The 22,321-nt window shown below is 43.5% G+C and overlaps 1 protein-coding gene across 1 annotated transcript in view; it reads left to right on the top strand.

Moving 5' to 3' along the window:
* LOC139159442 (cytochrome P450 2H2-like) overlaps window positions 1-22,321 on the top strand; it is a 59,226-nt gene that overhangs the window by 22,293 nt on the left and 14,612 nt on the right. Inside the window, exons 4-8 of the mRNA XM_070736759.1 lie at window positions 914-1,074; window positions 1,731-1,907; window positions 12,162-12,297; window positions 13,289-13,476; window positions 17,736-17,877. Coding sequence (XP_070592860.1) covers window positions 914-1,074; window positions 1,731-1,907; window positions 12,162-12,297; window positions 13,289-13,476; window positions 17,736-17,877 — 804 coding nt within the window. The remainder of the gene's footprint in view (window positions 1-913; window positions 1,075-1,730; window positions 1,908-12,161; window positions 12,298-13,288; window positions 13,477-17,735; window positions 17,878-22,321) is intronic.

The raw sequence follows: 22,321 nt of genomic DNA on the forward strand, positions 1-22,321 counted from the left end.
ATTTGGGTGAAAAGTTTGACCATCATGAACATGGATGTATAATCCTGCACTAGTGTCAAAGCCAATTGGCATTGAAAGCCCAAACTGGAAAGAGATATTTCTGGGGACTATACAAATCTTTTGGCTTGCAATAGAATAGAATAAAAGAATGGAATGGAATGATAACAGAACAGAATAAACATACAGCTCTAAGCCAGACATGTCAAACTCAAGATCCATAGGCCAAATCTGGCTCACAATGTGATTAGATCGGGTCTGGCCTGGAATTGGTGAGAGGCCAGACCCAGACCAGCATGCACTGGAGGCTATGAGCATTCAGGGGCTAGCCCCTTGCCAATTCCAGAACAGACCAGATTTAACTGCATTGCGGGCCAGATATGCCCATGTGCGCACACAGGAAGTGGCAAGAGTTCAGGGACTGGCGGCACCTGGCGTCAACTGCAACTTGTTGGCCTCAATTTACCACACCCCATCTGGCCTTGCAGAAGTGATCACAGTGGGGTGGGGGGAGTGCTAAAATCAACTTGTAGTGGCAATACCATGCAGAAGCAATTGCAGAGGGGGTGGCAACATCAGGAAAAATGGCCCAAGCCATTGTTGCTGCATCTGATGCCTGTGCTGCTGAGGCAGGAATGGCTTTAGCTTAATTTTCTAACCAGAAACAATTCAGAAGCTTTATTTAGTTCTGCCCCACCCTGGACCCTTGCAATATGATTTGGCGGTATTAGGGAGGTTGTCAGACCTTCAGAATTAGCTTATAACTCCCTATTTCCAGAGAAAAAGTAATATTGAAAAATCACTTAGCAACTGGTCACCTATTACCTGTATAAAAATGATTGCAAAGTCATTACAGAAAAAAAATTGGAAATGAAAAGGTGGTCAAACAATCTCTTCTTTCTTTTTGATGTTACAGATCAACCCTTTGACATAATCCTACCCATCACATCTGCTGTTTCTAATGTTATATGCTCTGTTGTCTTTGGGAATCGATTGACTTATGAAGGCAAAACCTTCTCTGAACTATTGGAAATCGTTGAGGCATTCACAGAATTCTTGGGGAATTTTTCAGGAATGGTATGTTAACTGTATGTGCTTCTGCAAGTAAATATTTATTCTTATCAATTCTTCTTGCCAGTTATTGAATACATTGAGCAATGGTGGCGCAGTGGTTAGAATGCAGTATTGCAGGCTAATTCTGTTGACAGTTTGATTCTTACTAGCTCAAGGTTGACTAAGCTTTCCATATTTTCAAGGTTGGTAAAATAAGGACCAAGATTTTGAGGGAAAATATGATGAGAGGACTATAAAGCACTGCGAAGCAGTATGTAAGTCTAAGTACTATTGTTATAATGCTTCAGCCTTGCTTTTTCTGAGTCAACTATTCTATTACCTGTTTTAAAGTGGCATTCAAAAATTATTGCTCTTTACGTCTTCCAAAGCTACTCTATTATCATTCTACTATTTCTCATAGTAGCAACTGCAGAGATATAAACAAAGGATATGTGTGAAACATAACTAGAGAAGCTTAGTGTCCATAGCATACATATCTTATATTCATTTAGTCAGCAGGCACTACAGAAAATCAATAACTTGTCTTGCATAATGTTTATTTTTAACAAAGAGAAATAAAATGACACTTAATAAAGTGATTGGTTTTTCTGTGTAGTTCTTAAACCAGAACACAAGAGATGAACTACCAATGGTTAACTTTTACTATTACCATTTTTCAGGTGTACAGTGCTTTGCCAAATATCATGAAATCCCTTCCTGGACCTCATAAGAAAATTTTCTCTGACTGTAACAAGATCTGTGACTTTGTTAGGAATGAAGTGGATGCTCACAAGAAGACCCTGGATCCAGACAATCCTAGAGACTATATTGATTGCTTCCTTCTTAAATTAGAAAAGGTACCATAGCAAAATATTTTATTTCCAAGGATAGTGCAAAGCAGGCAGGGTTTCAGTTATGTACTTATGTCCCATTTTCTTGAGGTGTCCATGACGGTGAGCAAGCTGTACTAGTGAAGCAGCAGAAAGCAAAAGAATTGATGTCTCCTAACTCTGCCACAAATCATATGGCCTTCTTGGAGTAGTGGGCACTATAAACAAGCATTACAATAGTCGAACCTCGAGGTGATGAGGGCATGAGTGACTGTGAGCAGTGACTCCCGGTCCAGATAGGGTCGTAACTGGTGCACCAGGCAAACCTGGGCAAACGCCCTCCTCGCCACAGCTGAAAGATGTTTCTCTAATGTGAGCTGTGGATCGAGTAGGATGCCCAAGTTATGGACCCTCTCTGAGGGGGTCAATAATCCCCCCCAGGGTAATGGACGGACAGATGGAGTTGTCCTTAGGAGGCAAAACCTATAGCCACTCCGTCTTATCAGGGTTGAGTTTGAGTCTGTTGACACCCATCCAGGCCCTAACAGCCTCCAGACACCGGCACATCACTTCCACTGCTTCATTGACTGGACATGGGGTGGAGATGTAAAGCTGGCTATCATCCGCGTACTGATGATACCTCACCCCATGCCCTTGGATGATCTCACCCAGCGGTTTCACGTAGATATTAGATAGTAGAGGGGAGAGGACCAACCCCTGAGGCACCCCACAAGGGAGAGACCTCGGGGTCAACCTCTGACCCCCCACTAACACCGATTGCGACCAGCTGGAGAGGTAGGAGGAAAACCACTGAAGAACAGTGCCTCCCACTCCCAACCCCTCCAGCTGGCGCAGAAGGATACCATGGTCGATGGTATCAAAAGCCGCTGAGAGGTCAAGGAGCACCAGAACAGAGGATAAACCCCTGTCCCGGGCCCGCCAGAGACCATCCATCAACGCGACGAAAGCAGTTTCCATGCTGTAACCGGGCCTGAAATCCGACTGTTGAGGACCTAGATAATCGGCTTCTTCCAAGGACCGCTGGAGCTGGAGCGCCACCACCTTCTCAACAACCTTCTTTATAATGGGAAAGTTGGAGACTGGGCGATAGTTATTAAGTATAGCTGGGTCCAAGGAAGGCTTCTTGAGGAAGGGGTGCACAAGTTCCTCCTTGTAGGGAGCCGGAAAGGATCCCCTCTCCAAAGAAGCATTGACAATCTCCTGGACCCAGCTCCGTGTCACCTCCCTGCTGGCCGAAACCAGCCAGGAGGGACACGGATCCAGTAAACAGGTGGCGGAACTCACAGCTCCAATGGCCTTGTCTACTTCATCAGGTGTCACCAGATCAAACTCTTCCCAGACAGGTGGACAAGTATGGGCCGCAGTCACATCGACTGATTCATCTGCATCCTGTCAGACATTAGTAAAGCCAGCTTGGTTGTAGGTAAAGCTGCAGAACAGAGAAATGTTATCTATTTGGAGGCTGAGAGTCCTGAAAATAGTGACCTTTTGGATGTGCTCCCTAAAGTGATTTGGGCCAAGATAAAAATTGAGTGTGTTTAATTGCTTTAAAACAAATTAAATAATCAACCATCCATTCAATCTTTTGCACTTAAACTATAATTCAGTGGCAACTTTTGAAAAAAGTGACAGAATGCCAGTTTTGGATAGGGTTTTTTTGTTTAGTTTTGCTTTGTGCCAAAATTAGAATAAGAGTGGAACAGTTCAGAGGATTGCAGTCTCCAATTTCAATCCTGTAATCCTCCAATCCACCTCAAAACACACAAAATCATAGTATGAATTACTGAAACCTTTTGCATTGCATCCTTTTTAAAATGTGGAAATAGGAGAATGTTTCTATCAAAGGTCTACTACTCATTTTTCTATTCTTAAAAATGGAGGAGAGAGTTACAAATCTGTCTTGTTGGACAGTCCCTGGAAAACCTCCTATGTCTCTCTTTTTTTTTTTTTTGTAAAGGAGGCTATTATTGCAACACAGGAAATTTAACCATCTTTTATTCATGTTTTAGGATAATTGGCATTATCAGAAAAAGTGCCACACTCTGCCAGGTTGCTAGATTGTGGCCAGTAAAACATCCAGTGAAAGTGTAAGGTGGATGCTATAGAGTCATGAGATAGCAAATTACTTTTGAACACTAATTGGAGCAAAGCCTTGTGGCTCCTGCTTAGAAAAGAAATATGAAATATGAAATTATTTACATCAGCAAATAAAAGTTTATAAATGAAATGTAATACTTCAGAACAAGATTTCAAAAGCTCTGTTTATGAAATGAAGATGGATCTTCTATTTCATGAAGAGCAGATAAGAGGGAATTTCTGTGTTACACTAGCTACAAAACTGATAAGATTTTAGACAACTGCAACCCATTACTGTAATGATGATCCCGGACAGAAAAAGAAGCTGCCTACTTCATTTGGATCTCAGCTTAAACATTGATCTTTCTGATCCAACCACACATTAACTTCATATTCAAATTAATATAGAGAATAGAGTGTCAAGGATTATTACTATACTAGGTAATATTCCATTTAAGGTTAAAAGGTTGTGGGTATGCAAAGCTGTCATACTGCTGAGTCATAGTGATTAAGCTGCAACCTGATTGGGCTAGAATAGTATAAAAAGCAATGAACCTTTGCAGTGGTTGTGGTTAGTTGTGTGGTTAGTCTTGTGGTTAGTTTTGTGGTTAGTTCTGGTGTGGTTGTGGGTGGATTGGTTTACTGTATCATGGTTTATAGTTATAGTAAAGTACTTTGCAGCAGAGGCGGAGTAACGACACGGACACAAAGAGCTAGATTTAAAATGGGTCATTTTTATTAATTAAATTTATTCATTAAATTAGCATAAATTTAACTATAACCCTAACAAGGACCCGCAGGGTCAAACAATTGCTTCCGGGGCGGAAAATGACGTCAGAAAAACTTCCGGGGCAACTTATGGGCGTAGCTCCATTGTGATCCAGGTGAAGGGCCCTGCCCTCACCTGGATCTCTGCCATGCACCTGCATGTGGGAGATCTCACTGTCTAACCCCTACAAGGGGAAAGAAATGGGGAGGACTCAAAGACAGGTTCCCCCCAATTGCTCAGGCCATTAGCACCATGAGCCTTTGGAGAGAACCTGTCAATCATCCCCAAAGATGCCCAATGGAGAACACGCAGTTGCTAAACACCACCCAGTTTTCCGCCCCTAACCTGCCTACCCAAATGACCAGAGGTAAGCCAATTAGCCTAAATAGGGGGGCGAAGCACCCCCTAACCACATATCCATCACCGCAGTGTGGAATAGGCGAAAAAACGGTCGCAGAAAATACTGAGACCACCAAAAATTCCCATTCGGCCCCCCTAAGGGCGACCCACAGTGGCACACTAAAAGATAGGGAGGGCGGGCGGGTGTTCGCTCTGTTGTTGTCAGGGCGAAAAGGAGGCCCAAAGCCTGCACAGCCCTTTTATAGGGCTGGCAAGCTCCACCCCCGACGACGTCATCGGCTATGGCCGATGCTTCTAGAAATGGCCGAGATGGCGGCTATGCCAAAGGGCCATGTCTCCCTGGCCCTGCAGCAAATCCGGGCTGGGGGGGGTGAAGCACCGGCCGTGCATTGCAGCAGAGGCGGAGTAACGACACGGACACAAAGAGCTGGATTTAAAATGGGTCATTTTTATTAATTAAATTTATTCATTAAATTAGCATAAATTTAACTATAACCCTAACAAGGACCCGCAGGGTCAAACAATTGCTTCCGGGGTGGAAAATGACATCAGAAAAACTTCCGGGGCAACTTATGGGCGTAGCTCCATTCTGATCCAGGTGAAGGGCCCCGCCCTCACCTGGATCTCTGCCATGCACCTGCATGTGGGAGGTCTCGCCGTCTAACCCCTACAAGGGGAAAGAAATGGGCGGGACCCAAAGACAGCTTCCCCCCAATTGCTCAGGCCATTAGCACCATGAGCCTTTGGAGAGAACCTGTCAATCATCCCCAAAGATGCCCAACGGAGAACACGCAGTTGCTAAACACCACCCAGTTTTCTGCCCCTAACCTGCCATGAAGTGGGAGTCAGATCTCTATCTTGGCCCCCCGACTCCCCCCTCAAACTGCACCAGCTCACACAGTGACCTCTGCAGGTCCTGTATGAAGATGGTGTTCCCCTGATCTGACAGGTGAAACGCCGTCAGCGCGGTGAAGCCACGGCTGATCTATGGTGATGTTGGGATAGGAAACCACTACCCCCCAACTCTCTAACCAGCCAGCCATAGCCTTAGTCACCTTTCCTGACCTTATGAGTGGCCCTAAGGGAAATGGCATCCCCAAACGATCCTCAGGAGGATCTCAGATCAGACCACTTGTGTGGTTGGCCAAGCTTTGCGAAGAATACGCAAGTCTTCGCGGGTGTGGCAAAGCAGTGCCAGACCCCCAAGCACACACAGGTCATTGCCACCGAAGTGCAAGACCGACCACCTGGGCACAAAACCTCTTGTGCCGCCCTCCCAGGAGCAGCAGGAGAAACCCCTCTCTTTACAGGCCTCTTCCTCCCATCCAGACGATGCTGACCCACCGGACCCAAAGACAGCCGGGTCCCCACGGCAGTTCTTAGAAACATAGAAGTCTGACAGCAGAAAAAGACCCCATGGTCCATCTAGTCTGCCCTTATACTATTTTTTATACTAGTTCTTGCTGCAGAGCGGCCAGCCCAAAAGACCACTGTGGCCACACAGCAACGCCGTCGGTCTCGCCCTGGTGGGACTATGTAGAAGAAGGCAGAAAAAGGTTCCCTAGCCTGACATCTTATCCTATTACTGCAACTGGCCATTCATAACCTAAATAGGCCGCTGACCACCAGTGGCCAATCTCCCGGGTCCAATGACCCGGGAAATCAGACACTGCTGTGCTGGTAGCAGCGCCGCTACAGAACGAATGCGTTCCATATCCAGCGGGGTCAATGCTAATCCTGACTAGAGCCCTAGTCACTAAAACCCAGAATTGGTAGCGGGTAAGCGGGGTACCGTCCTAGTGTCTAAAAGGTACCCCTGCCCCGCACCCCTAAGAATGCAGAAAGTAGAAAGAGCTGCCACCGGGCACGCAGACTGATCGGTGGCAACCGTCAACTCTATCCTGACACCCCTACATAACTGGTTAGTTTTAGATTGTCTCACCAATGGGGAGACACCCCCCTGCCTAAAATACAGGTCGAAAAACCGAGAAGCACGGAGGGACCTGTCGCCCTGAGAGGAAGCTAAAGCCTCGCTGACCCGAAGGGCCCCAAAAACATCCCACTGGCCGCCTCTTGCAAAAAGGGGGGGCTCGTACAGAGAGGCGCACAGGCTGTCTCCAGCATGATTAATAATGGACCGCTGCTGTACAGTTAATGCCTGTCTATTGTCCGATGGGGGCGCAGGCCACTCCCTAACCCAACCTTCCAGCATCTTCCAAAATACGGAAGTCGCAAGAAGAGTCCGGAAAGCCACTGGCCTTAGAGAGAAAGGCCAGGCCAGCCAACCTGGACCTAATAACAGACAAGCCGCGCTGCCCAAGCAGCATGCAGAATTCCATGAGGTGATCTACCGGGAAGGGCCAAATGTGAGGGTAACCCCTGGTTTGCTTAAAGTCCCAAAACTCCTCACCTGAGTTCTGATATGCCCTCAAGGTGCTGGGTGCCACCGAGAGGGCCATGGCCCTGCTTGCTTCCGCCCTCCACCATTCGTGAGCCCGCCCAGGCTCCACAGGTGGTTGGGGCAGACTTCCGGTGATGCGCGAGCCCACGGAGCCAGCGTCCGAAACCTGGACAACTGAACATGGGACAAGGCGTCAGCGATCTCATTATCTAGCCCGGGGACATGCCGATCCAGAAACATTTAGAGACAACGACCTGTGCACAAAATGGCAGACAAGCCGCATGAACCTGTTGCTCTTAGAGGACAGGGCATTCACAACGTGGACCACTGCCAAGTTGTCACACCAGAAGTGCACCGTTTTGTCTCTAAATTGCTCTACCCACAGCTCTAAAGCTACTATCAAATCCTTGACCAGGGAAGAGGGCCTCCATTCTGGAGGCCACATGGAATGGCACCACTGGTCGCCTAAGATAACCCCGAACCTGCAGGTCCCCACAGCTTCTGAACATAATTGCAACTCAGCTTCCAAAAGAAGCTCGTGCCTCCAGAAGGAACGACCATTGAAGTGGGCCAAAAAGACCCGCCATATGCGCAGGTCATCCTTGACCCCAGCGCTCAGGCGGGTACAATGATGAGGCAAGTGTAGTCCCTTCATTGCGGTATATACCCTCCGGGAGAAAGCCCTGCCAGGAGCCACCACCCGGCAGGCAAAGTTAAGAAGCCCGGCGAGTTCCTGAAGCTGATGAAGGGTCACCTTCTGACTACCTAACACTATGTCAAGCTTACTCTGAATCTTGAGCAGCTTGTCTAGGGGCAATCCACAAGATTGCTCCTCTGAGTCCAATTCAATACCCAGAAAAGTAATCCTGGTAGCAGGACCCTCGGTCTTCCCAGGGGCCAAAGGGACCCCTAATTGAGTGCAAAGGGCTCCAAAGGCCAACATCAGGGCAGAACATTGCTCTGAATGCGCAGGCCCCGCCAACAGGAAGTCATCAAGGTAATGAATGACCGAACCCAGACCAGAGCGCATCATGAGCGCCCACTCCAAGAAGGTGCTAAAGCTCTCGAAAAGGGAGCAAGATATAGAACAGCCCATTGGCAGTGCTCTGTCTACGTAAAAGCCACCTTCGAAGTGGAAGCCCAGGAGCTCAAAGTCATCTGGGTGTATGGGGAGGAGCCGGAATGCAGACTTATTGTCGCATTTACCCATAAGGGCTCCCACTCCACACTTCCTTACCATGGCCACCGCCGCATCAAAGGACGCATAGCAGACTGAGCAAAGCTCATCAGGAATGAGGTCATTCACTGATTCTCCCTTCGGGAAGGATAAGTGGTGAATCAACCGAAATTCACCACTGGCCTTCTTGTGAACCACCCCTAAGGGGGAGACCCGAAGAGCTGGCGAGGGCGGGCACGGGAAATGTCCCAGTACCCTGCCCTCGGCCACCTCCTTCTGAATTTTAGCCCTAACAATGTCCTCATGACCCACAACTGATCTAAGGTTGTCAGACATGAAGGCCTTCCTAGGCCCCACATACGGAATCCTAAAACCCTCGGTAAAACCCTGTAAGAGAGCAGCCGCTCTCCCACGAGGGTGATACTCCTTCAGCAACTCCTCTAGCACTCCCAGACTCCATATAGTGACCACTGTCCGTGCGGTCGCCACCCCCGGCCCGGAACATGTGTGTTGCGTTAAACCACAAATCAGGGACAACCATGTCCCAGGGAGCGTGCGCTCAAATGCCACCTGCATCCTAAAAGCCTCATCGTAGTGGCGCCACACCGTGCCCTTGTACTCAAAATGAGCACGGGCAATCAGGTCAATGTATTTAAGCATAGAGGCAGCCCGGGCGGGCTCCCTCTGTATCACTACTGAAGCATATGTCAGGTATGCATACAGCCATGAGCTGAAGCACCTACTAACCCTGACCTTCTTGAGCTTATCCACCTCATCCTCATCCTCTTTCTCCTTCTTAGGGACTTCCCTGATAAGGAGGGAGAAAAGATTTACATACTCTCCCTTCCAAATACGTTCCCTGACAGTGGGTGAAGGTGAAAACCCAAAGGCGTGGAGGGTAACCCCCATGGAATGGCAGCTGCCCAAACAGCAGCCAAAGGGTCTAAGACCATGGGAATCCCCACAGTCGCCTCCCCTGACCCTGTCGAGGGCACTGAAGCCGTCGAAGGGGCCTGGGCCACCGCAGTAGCAACGGGGAAAGCCCATACCTGACTACAGGTGATGGCTGAACTACCCAAAGAGTTGACCCCACTCCCAAAACCCAGTGGCACAATGGCCTGCCTGGTCAGAGGGAGGGGCGGTGTGAATGTTATGTGTGGTGCAGTCTCAACTGCCCCCAAAGGGGTAGAAGCCATCCATGAAGGCCCAGCTCCTACTGAGCCAGGCGTCGCTGACATCTGCCCGGTCTGGGCTGCTGGTTCCCTGGTGGCCTGCCAAGGCCGCTGGACTGATGGGATGATGCCCCCAGGCCCATACACTGACCTCCAGCATGCATCCAAGACATCCAATCTCCCAATTAACCTGTACATTAGGTTCAAAGGGGAGATCCCTCACCCTGCCCCCCCCTGGCCCTGACTTGAGCCACCTCTTGTGCCAGCCTGGCCTTGACAGAGGGCCTCATGGCTCTCCTAGGCCTCACCACCATCTCCATTAGTGGAGGTAGGGGCTTCTGCCTTTAGGAGCCATAACTACCAATGATAAAGCAAGAGTAAGGGAAAATTTACAAAAACTCTGGCCTATGAGGCCCACAGAGTGCAGGCCTGCCTCAGGCCTGAACAGGCTGCACCACAAATTGGGGCCTAAAGGATCAGGTCCACCGGGCCTGTAAGGCCACCCACCTCCCCCAAGCCCTGGCATAAAAAGGCCAAATGGGGAATTAGGATAGGGCCATTTCGGCCTTGTTCTGGACTTGATCCTGGGGAAGGTTGTTTTTTTTTTTTTTTAACAATCAGAGCTCAAAAACCCCTTCACTGGGATTTGCTCCAGCAAATAATAATAATTTAATAATTTATAATAATAATAATTTATTAGATTTGTATGCCGCCCCTCTCCGAAGACTCGGGGCGGCTCACAACAACGATAAAAACAATATTATGCTGGCACAAATCTAATATAAAAAAAAACTAAAAACCCTATCATAATTGAAAAAACCAAACAGCACATACATACCAAACATAAATTATAATAAGCCTGGGGGAAAGATGTCTCAAATCCCCCATGCCTGGCAGTATAGGTGGGTCTTAAGTAGTTTACGGAAAACAAGGAAGGTGGGAGCAGTTCTAATCTTCAGGGGGAGTTGATTCCAGAGGGCTGGGGCTGCCACAGAGAAGACTCTTCCCCTTTAAATGTGAGCAGAGGCTCACCCCTGGGCCCCTGGGCCTAAGAGGCTGAAGGCCTCAACTTGGCCTGCAAGGCCGCACCCTCCCCCCCCCCCCGGCACCAGGCTACCCCAGGCCGAAATGGGGAAAAAAAAACCAGAGGGGAAAGGCAACTGCCCAGGAAAATTCCCCCCTGTATTCCAGGGGGGGTCACTAATCTCTCTGCCCCCCCCCCATGACCCCCAAACCAGACCTCCATGTTGCAGCCTCCAAAATGGCTGACGCCACAAGGCTGTCTTTCAGGATGGCCAAGGTTGAAGAGCGAACCCCAGCCGGGTGTTCGCTCTGTTGTCGTCGGGGCGAAAAGGAGGCCCAAAGCCTGCACAGCCCTTTATAGGGCTGGCAGGCTCCGCCCACGACGACGTCATCGGCTATGGCCGATGCTTCTAGAAATGGCTGAGATCTCGCGAAATCTTGTGAGATCTCGGCCCCAAGATGGCGGCTACGCTGAAGGGCCGTGTCTGCAAATCCGGGCCGGGGGGTGAAGCACCGGCCGTGCATTCTGTAAATAGAAGAATAGGAGAGATTCTATTTCTGATACACTGAAGAGTAAAACTTCTTCAACCAGTTTCTGCTGAATTGTCTTCAGCAATATGATCTATATTGGCTTCAGTTCCTGAGTTAGTGTGTCATATATATTCCTGTGCCTAGCCAGTAGCTTTTGAACGCAACTTGGATGTAGAGAAAACTCTACCTTGGATTATTCCCTGCCTACTCTATACAGTGTTCCCTCGCTTTTCGCGGGGGATGCGTTCCAAGACCGCCCGCGAAAGTTGAATTTCCGCGAAGTAGAGATGTGGAAGTAAATACACTATTTTTGGCTATGAACAGTATCACAAGCCTTCCCTTAACACTTTAAACCCCTAAATTGCAATTTTCCATTCCCTTAGCAACCATTCAGATTATTTATTACATAAATTCAGATTTATTATTTAATAATTATGTTTATTTATTAAAGTTTTTTTTAAAAAATTATTTATTAAAGGCAGACGAAAGTTTGGCAATGACATATGACATCATCGGGTGGGAAAAAACATGGTATAGGGAAAAACCCTGCATAGTATTTTTAATTAATATTTTTGAAAAACCGTGGTATAGACTTTCCGTGAAGTTCGAACCCACAAAAATCGAGGGAACACTGTAAATTGATCTGAAAGAAAAGTAAAATGAGAAGTAGGTAGAATTTTCATAACATGATAATGAAGCAGTGTGTTTCAAATTGCTGCCTCTTTATTTATTTTTCTGTCTTATCTTACAGGAAAAAGATTCTTCTGTGCTCTCTGCTGAAGACTTGGTAATGTCTGTGTTTCAGCTTTTCATTGCTGGGACAGATAGCACAAGCAGTTTCATCGTATTTGGCCTTAACCTTCTAGCAAGGTTTCCAAATGTCCAAGGTAAATAAAGTGATAATCTTTGTTTATATTTTCTCTGTCAGATATGGATTTCAAGATACAAAGAAAAACTACGGGTTGGGATTTGCCCACTTTTTTACATGTTGTTTCCAGATATTTCTAGTGACAATCCAATGTGTTTATGACAGCTTCCCAATTAATCTTTTAAAGAGATTTCAAATAACAGGAAGCTAATAAAAATGTTACAATAGTCTAAGCATTGTTTGCAACGATTTGCATGTCCCCTGGATCATGGTGTGTGGGGTTTTTTTATTAAAAAAACCCCACTAGATTACCCATGTCACACTTGGTCAGTATTTCAGAGTTATTTTCTTGCCTAAACTCTTCCTGAAAAATAGAATGACAGCAAATTCTCCATCTCTAATTACAATCAAGATCCAGAGTTCAAGAAAGGGATTTTGATGCAAGATAGTGACTGTTCTCTGCTACACAGAAAGATTCTTCAAAATTATTACTGAACTATTGATTGACTAAAAGCCAGGAGAAAAGAGCTATAGTTTGGTATTCATTTTGCTGCCATCTGCTGCCACATTGACTGGGGCAGCCACAATGCCACCAAGGGATAAATTACTGGGTACAGTAGGCAGGGAAGATAGCAGGTTCCGGAAATGATTGGATGGGATGAATGAATCTTCAAAGCATCTACCACTTTGGACCATATTCTGCATGGAATTTGTGATGTATTTATCCAAGTGAAATGGACAGTGGTACAGAATGGCCTGCTTAGCTATTCTTTAAGGGCACATGGTGGGAAAGTGTATTTTATGTTGATCTGCTTCCCCCCCCCCCCCAAATTCCAAGATGGGAGCAAAACATGACAAACATGTTTGTGAATGAGCTCAAACATCTGTGAAATTGGGAAATAAGAAACTAAAGTGCATTTTTGATTATCCATAACTAAAGCTCTGTGCATTTTGAGTCTGAGATAACTTTTAAATTAATATTTCTGCTTTAAAAATATGATTTATTGCAGCAAAAGCCCAGGAAGAAATAGATGATGTTGTGGGAGCAAACCGTAGCCCCTCCATAGAGGACAGAATAAAGCTGCCGTACGTCAATGCATTTGCTCATGAGGTCCTACGTTTTCTGCAATCAAGTAATAATGGCATCCCTCGTATGACAACCCAAGATGTGATTTTCAAAGGACACTTCATCCCAAAGGTGTGAAATATCAGAGCAGTGTCTATGATCCATCTTGCATGTAGATCTATAATTGCAGTACGATAAACCTTCTCCAATAATCGTTGTTTATATTTTGTGAACGTCGTTGAATTTTACGCTTTTGGATTTTATAGAATACATTATTTATTTGCAAACTTCATCAACAATCTTACACAATCTAACACATAGAAGATTGACGGCAGAAAAAGACCTCATGGTCCATCTAGTCTGCCCTTATGCTATTTCCTGCCCTTATGCTATTTTCTGTGTTTTATCTTAGGATGGATATATCTTTATCCCAGGCATGTTTAAATTCAGTTACTGTTAAATTCAGTTACGTCTGCTAGAAGTTTGTTCCAAGCATCTACTACTTTTTCAGTAAAATAATATTTTCTCATGTTGCTTCTGATCTTTCCCCCAACTAACCTCAGATTGTGCCCCCTTGTTCTTGTGTTCACTTTCCTATTAAAAACACTTCCCTCCTGAACCGTATTGAACCCTTTAACATATTTAAATGTTTCGATCAGGTTTCGAACATCTCCCGTCCTGTTGAGTTTCATTGGTATCTATTGTGGTTCTTAGCTAAGTTAATTCTTTTTTATTTGCATTACTGACCCGAGGATGTTTAGTAAGAAAATGAACACTTTGTTCACGTTTCATTCATAATTGTTACAGATAAACTCTGTTTATATAGCCCTATCGAACAAAGTGTACAGTCGACATGAGCCTTTCTGTTTAACAGTAGTGGCAAGAAAAGGGAAATTCTATTTCAGAACAAAAGGACAGAGAATTAGCATAGATGCAAATTTATAAACACTGCCATCTACTGCTTAGCTGTAGTAGTTGAATAAAATATATCAACATGTATTCCAACACATCCGCTCAACAACTTCTCCTTGTATTAGTCTCATTTTGGATCTCAGTTCTATAACTCTCTTTCTAGTAAATGGTTTTGTCAAAGCATCTGCACTCCTGTTATTAAATTCACAATACATAAACACAATTGCATTTTGATCAACCTTATCATGAATGTAACGATGTCCTACATCAATGTGCTTTGTTCTTGAATTGATCTTCTCATTAGTTGGCAGGTTCGATACATCCTTAATTGTCCTCATATAAGATTGTAACTAGGATATAATGGCTCTCTAAGATCTTCAAGCAATTGACGTAACCATGGACCTTCGTGACTAACATAGGCAGCAGCAACATACTCTGCCTCTAAAGAAGACAAAGCTATTGAGGTCTGCTTCTTGCTAGACAAAGATGAAGGACTGTTTCCTAATTTGAACAGGTAACCACTTGTGGATTTATGAGTACCTAGGTCACCTGCCCAATCAGAGTCCATAACCTATGAGGTTCAAACCACAACCTACAGATACCTCTAGACTCAAGCAGGAGTGGGATACTGGCCAAATTGTGGGTAGTGGGGTAGCAAAAATGGAGCTCCTCTCCAGAGCACCCAATTTGCACTGAAAGATGTTGAAAGAAAATGCAGGGCATCCTGCCTAAGCCATGCCCACACTGTGGTAGTAAAATTTTGGGAACCCTACACTGGTCAAGTCCTGTGTTTGCTTGAAATATCTCATGACTCTTTTGAATGATGTCCAGTATCTTTGATGTGGTTCACTTACACCATCTTTTTTTACATGTATGTTAATTCCTAGGTAATATGTCATATCTCCAAGATCTTTAGTCTTAAAATGCTATTTAAGCACCGCAGTCAACTCTACAATTTTCATATCTCTTTTGTGAGCAACAATCAAATCATCCACATAAAGTATTATGTACAAATATTCAAAATCTACATATTTTCAGCATAGACATGGGTCAAATCTGCTTCATATTAATCTGTCGCCTAGTAAGACTTTGTTTATTTTTAAATTTCATGCTTGAGCAGATTGTGTGAATCTGTAAGACATTTCTGCAGATGGTGATTTGAATCTTGTAGGATATGCGGACTCTGACTGGACAAGTGACCTAAGTATTTGCATATCAACAACTTGTTTACATTAGGAAACAGTCCTATATCTTGGTCCAACAAGAATTAGACCACAGTGGCTTTGTTTTCCACAGAAGCAGACTACATTGCTGCTGCCCATGCCAGTCAAGAAGTTGTGTGGTTATGTCAATTGCTTGAAGATCTTGGAGAGCCAATGTCCTAGCTTACAGTCTTAGCCTAACTTCATTTATACATATCCATGTACCTTTCCTTATTAGCAACATCTTCAAATTGAATTCCAAGACTGGTAGTTCTGGTTTGTCAGATTTGCAAATGAAAGTTTTGTTTCAGTTGTGTTACTGGCCAATTTTAAATTCTGTTACAGTCTTCTTTCTGTTGCTGTATCTTGCACTTATTTGCTTGCTTATTTGTTATGACTGGGCCCATAACCTGTTAAAAATTCTGTTTATATAGCCCTACAGACCAAATGAAGTGTACAGTCCAGATGGGCTTTTCTGCTTTACTGTGGCAGGAAACAGGAAACTCTACCTTGAACAAAAGGACATAGAATATAGCCATAGATGCAAACGTATAAACTGTCATCTATTGGTTGGCTATAGCTGTTGCATAAAGTACATGAACATGTATGCCAACATAAGTTGGAAATCTTTCCCTTGAATGTAAAAAGGAAGCACAGTAAAATGATGGATCACTGAATAGCCTGCCTCCTTTGAATTCTAGAATTCTGCCTTCCTGATAGTGGAAAAGTAGGAGTATCAAATATGTTTTTTTTAATTTATATTTGCTTTTCATCAATCATAAAACACAGCCAGTTTGGTCCAGTAGTTAAGGTACCCAGTTAGAAACAGGGGGACAGCAAGTTCTAGTCTCAATTTGGACATGGAGCTAGCTCGGTGACATTGGGCTGGTCACTTTCTCACAGCCCTAGTAAGGAAGCAATGGCAAGCCACTTCTGAAAAATCTTGCCAAGAAAGCTGCAGGGATTTGTTTATTCTTTTTGACTTCTAATTAAATGTGTTTGGGTATCCGTATTTTTTTAAAATGTTTCAACCGTCATAATGATTTGTAAATGTTATGTGCTATCATTTTAACTGTGATGATATAAAATGCTGTATTGTTAGATAAATATAGTTATAATCTAGCTATATAAGTAAATAGCAATAGCAGAAACAAATTGGATCTCTCAATTGTCTGTGACATAATGATTTTTTTTTTTTAAATTACAAAACACATAAAGGTCCCCTCATCCAGGATTTACTCCTTGAACTAGAATTTCAGCTCAGAAACTTGTAGATTCCTTACATCAAGAAAGGCAGAACGGAACAGAATTCCTAGAAATTTGGCACTCTGAAAAATGAGCCATCAGCAGATGGCAGCAGTAATAAAGCTAATTTATAAATCATCACACCTCCTCCAACCAACAGCAAACTAAGCAGGAACAGTCAAATAGGGGGAAATCTCTCCAAATCCACACAAGGCTGAAAATAGCAAACCAACTTAATTTTCCATTTTAGAGCGCAGATGATATTATTAATCTGGCAATGAAATGCCTGCAAGAAAAAACAATCTGAAAGGAAGGTCTGTCAGAGAATTGTAAAGAACACATGCAACATTATTTAGTTAATGGCTCTCGTTAGGTGAATCAGGTTTTCCCATTGGCTTCACTTTGCAAATAGAAGTCAAAAGCAGTGATGACATGACCCTGGGACACTGAAACATGAACATAAACATGAATCAGTTGCCTCTGAATTTTGATCACGTGGGGATGCTGTAACAGTTATGTGAAAAACATTCATAATTTTCTTTTTTCAGCATTAATGTAACTTCAAACACTTTGTAATCAAGGATTACTTGTAATGAATTAAGTAGGCCTCCATTGTCTCTGTCCAAGTCTTCTGTGTTGGTTTGGAATGTTTCAAACCCCCAACAGCATTTTGGATAAAGAACACCGCATAGTTATGTGTTAAAGCCTCTAAAGAAAAATAATGTACTAAGGCAATACAATATTAACACAATTAGGTGGAATTTCAAAATAAGGCTTTTCTTCGGTTGGAGAAAAGGAGTAAGCTCTTGAATAAATAACTTTAAAATGCTCTACACTTCAAATAACATAATTTTCCTAAGGTCTTTAATCCCGTGACTTGGTCAAACACCAGACATGTAGAAATATTGCAAATTGTATCAATGTTACTTTTTATATGATCCACGGAGTCTCATTTTTAAAAGAATTAAGAATAGTCTGTTTCATTATGGGGGAAAACCTACCTTTGATCTCTGTATTTTTGTCTTCATAAAGGGCACAACTGTTTTTCCATTAGCCGTTTCAGTACATTTTGATCCTCTCTGCTGGGAACAGCCTAAAGAGTTTGATCCAGGTCATTTCTTGAACGAGGAGGGTAAATTCCAAAAGAAGGATGCCTACATTCCTTTCTCTACAGGTAACATACGGGTTATGGCTGATTTAGTGTTCTGAGGTCTCCATGGTTTGTTCAAAATTACCTATAATATTTCTGAACTGTTACCCCACCTATGCTGAGGGGGCTGTTCTTTCTGCCTACCCTTGCTGCTGGGTATACCTGATTGCAGATTTAAAACAAGCATCCCCAGAACATGCTTAGGTAAATGGCAAATTCATTGAGATAATCTGACTGAAACATGGAGAGTGTTCAGTCTTTTAGAACCAGAAGTGATATGGTGATTGCTTTTTTTACATAATAAAACTATTGTGAAGTTTAGAATTACAATGTTTTTAAAACAGTGTTTCCCAACCAGTGTGCCGTGGCACACTAGTGTGCCGCGGGACCTGGTCAGGTGTGCTGCGAGCCCGGCCTGGCTGGAGCTTCCCTGGCGGTGATGGCAAGTGAGCTTTTGGGGCCCGGTGGGAGGGCGCCGGCCACTGTTGCTTCTAAGCTGCGTGGGTGTGCGCCCGCACAGCCATTAGGAACCCCCCTGCAGAAATTTTTGAAGTGGCGCAAAGCCATGCAGTTCTGAATCGCTCCCTTCTTCAGCCAGAAAAGTTGGCTGCCCAGGAAAGCGCCGCATTTGAAAAGCATGTGTTTAAAAAGCGCGCCGCTTTCCCAAGCAGCCGGCTTGCTGGCCAGAGAAGCAAGCGATCTGGGACTGCGTGGCTTTGCACTGTGATGACAACAACGGCGCCGTGGTGGCCTTCAAGTGCCACCCTTCATGGCGCCCCACCACCCATTCCTGCAGGTAAAAGTCGGGCAGGGTACTGGGAGGCGGAGGCGGCGTGTGGCCAGGTGCTGAGCGCCATGGACACCTGGGAGGGCGAAGGGGTGAATGTGGCTGCTGCCTCTTAGGCAGAGGCGAAGACGACGGTGGAGTCCACACTGGGGCCATGCGGGGCCGCTGATCCAGGGGGCAGCGGACCGACAAGCCGCCCTCCACTCTCTCTCCTCTCTCTCTCTCTCTCTTTCTCTTTTGCCGGCATGGTGCACGAGAGAGACAGAGAGAGAAAAAGAAGGAGAGAGAGAAAGAAAGAGAGAAAGAGAGAAGGAAAGCAAGAGGGAAAGCAAGAGAGAGAGAGAGAAAGCAAGGGAGAGAGAGAGAAAGTGTGTGTGTGAGAGAAAGCAAGAGAGAGAGAAAGCAAGAAAGAAAGAGAGGAAGAGAGAGAGAAAGAAAGAGAAAGAAAGCAAGAGAGAGAGAAAAAGAAAGCAGGAGAGAAAGAGAAAGAGAGAAGGAAAGCAAGAGAGAAAGAGAGAGAGAGAAAGCAAGAGACAGAGAGAAAGCAAGGGGGAGAGAGAGAGAAAGCAAGAGAGAAAAAGAGAGAAAGAGAAAGAAAGAGTGTGTGTGAGAGAGAAAGCAAGAGAGAAAGAAAGCTAGAAATAGAGAAAGAGAGAGGGGAAGAGACAGAGAGAAAGAAAGAAAGAAAGCAAGAGAGAAAAAGAGAGAAGGAAAGCAAGAGAGAGAGAAAGAGAGAGAAAGCAAGGGAGAGAGAAAGAGAGAGAGAAAGAATGCAAGAGAGAGAGAGAGAAAGAAGGAAAGAAAGAGAAAAAGAGGGAGGGAAGGAGGGAGAGAGAAAGAGCAAAAAAGAGAGGGAGGAAGAAAGAAAGAGGGATGGAGAGAGAGAGGGAAAGAAAGAGGGAGGGAGAGAGAAATAGGGCGAAAGAGAGGAAGAGAGGGTTTTTTTGTCCAAACATTTTTAGTCCCCCGCCCCCCCCCCACCCCCACCCCCCTACTCAATGTTCCCCAGGATTTTGTAAATGTGAATAATGTGCCGCGGCTCGAAAAAGGTTGGGAAACACTGGTTTAAAAAGCTAACAGACTAGTAAAGAGTAAAAAATACAAATACAAAGAGTAAAAAAAAGAGAGAAAGTATTAAAATTCAAATATTCCAAAATATTTTACAATATTTTAAATTATGAAAAGTTGAAATATATATCGGTAAATCCAAAAAGAGCCATTCAAAATAACAACATATCACACTTTACCCTGGTCTAATAAACTCTACTCTTTTTTAAGTATACAGAACAATCTTTCTCTGTAATCCATTCAGATGGTTATTCATCATTGCTACAAATTACTTCAATACAGTCCCTTCCATAAGTTCAGCAAAAAAATATATTTTTTAACCCTGCTGTTCTGTTTAAAAAAAGTTACAAATCTTCTGTTCCCGGGTCACCCTGACCCGGACCGAAAACTCTTCATTTGCAGTGCTTATGTTTGGTCAATTTGAATACTTTTTTCACTTGGAAAGTAGTCTGAACATTTCTGCACACAATGATATAAAAATTGAACTGAAGAAATTAATCCTTATTGGTTTATTTTGCACATAAATATGCCTCCCCCCGTTTTTGTGAATTTTTTTTAGGTTTATTGATAGTTATGCCTGCAAAATACATTCTATTTTACTAAAGTTGGTGTGGGATTGGTAGCTTGAACATTTCTGAACATAATGATATGAAAATTGAACTGGAAAAATTGATGCATATTGGTTTATTTTGTTGATGAAATGCACGCCCCCCCATTTTTTAAAAATAGTCTTCACTTTATGGATAGTTTTGCTAGCAAAATACATTCTATTTTACTAAAGTTGGTGTGGGATTGGTAGCTTGAACATTTCTGAACATAATGATATGAAAATTGAACTGGAAAAATTGATGCATATTGGTTTATTTTGCACATAAATGTATGCCTCCCCCCATGTTCAATTATTTCAATTTATATAAAAATTATGCTGTTAATTTCAAACTTACATACTTTTTTTTAGTAAAATGGATTTGTTTCATAAACTTAGTTCTCTGGCTACAATGTGGTTGATTTTCAAAAGGATATTCCAAATATTTCTAGCCAAATATGTATAAAAAGTGACAATAATGGCACACAGCAAGGCCGAGGGGGGGGGGGTGGCCCTTTTGTGGCAAAAATAAACCAATAAGAACCATTTTTTCCAGTTCATTTATTTTTTTCTTATATTCATAAATGTTCAATTTAGTATATCAAACCTTTTGGGGGCGAACTCCTTGGGGATTTGTAGCCTTAAAAAATAGAAATTGACACGAAATTCAGAAAGGATGGGGGGAGGGGCTTTTTGATCAAAATAAAAATATAAGTCTCAATTTTTCCAGTTCAATTTTCATATCATTATGTTCATAAATGTTCAAACTAGTTTTCCAGTTGAAAAAGTTTTCAAAAAGACCAAATTCAAGTACCTAAAAAAAATCATTTTGGTCCGGGTCTATATGACCCGAACAGACTAAACGTGACTTTTTTTTTGCCCAGAAAAAAAAATTTCCCCCCACCCCCACAAATATTTTTTTGATGATCAGCATTGTTAAATTGAGTAAATGAATGCCTAAGATTTTAAAGAATATTTCGGATTTGGAGCATAAAAAAATAAAAAGTGAAAATGGTTGCAAACAGCTGAGGGGGGGGGAAGGCCTTATTTCTGATGTTAGAAAACCAGTAAGAATCATTTTTTTCAGTTCCTTTATATTTTTCTTATATTCAGAAATGTTCAAGCTACCAATCCCACACCAACTTCAGTAAAATAGAATGCATTTTGCAAGCGAAACTATTCATAAATTGGAAAAAACTTTCATAAAAACGGGGGGGGCGTGCATTATATCAGCAAAATAAACCAATAAGATTTACTTTTTTCATTTCAATTTTCATATCATTGTGTGCAGAAATGTTCAGACTACTTTCCAAGTGAAAAAAGCTTTCAAAAAGACCAAACATAAGCACTGCAAATGAAGAGTTTTCGGTCCGGGTCAGGGTGACCCGGGAACAGAAGATTTTTAACTTTTTTTGCCCAGCAAAAACTAAGCCCCCCACCCCCCCAAAAAAATTCTCATAGAGAGAACCCCTGAAATGATGAATAGTCATGAAATTTCAAGTTTCAGATATGCAGGGAAATTTTTTTAAAAGGACTCAAACTTGGCTTCGGGTCAAATAGACCCGAAACAGAACAGCAGGGTTAATCCAATTGTTCTCTTGGATTTTCATTTTATTTCCTTCTTAATATAATGGTATTTGCAGCATTCTCTCTTTGAAAAAAAAAAAAGGCTGCCTATAGGAGGTATAAAGAGTCTGGAAGTATAGCTGATAGGGAGGTGTATAAAATGAGACAGAAGGAGGCGAAACAGATAATATATGATGCTAAAGCCTCAAAAGAGGAAGAAATTGCCAAATCGGTAAAGAAGGGGGATAAAACCTTCTTCAGATATATTAATGATAAGAAGAAGAAAAGCTGCGGCATCACGAAGCTTAGTACCGGGAATAATACATGCATTAATGGGAATAAGGAGATCGCTGACCATTTCAATAGCTACTTCTGTTCAGTTTTCTCAAAAGACACCTTACAAAATAATACTATAGAGGGATATAGCATTGCTTCCAACTGTACGGATTCAGCTCCAGTGA

Source organism: Erythrolamprus reginae, chromosome 2, assembly GCF_031021105.1.
Source record: "Erythrolamprus reginae isolate rEryReg1 chromosome 2, rEryReg1.hap1, whole genome shotgun sequence".
NCBI classification, from domain to species: domain Eukaryota; kingdom Metazoa; phylum Chordata; class Lepidosauria; order Squamata; family Dipsadidae; genus Erythrolamprus; species Erythrolamprus reginae.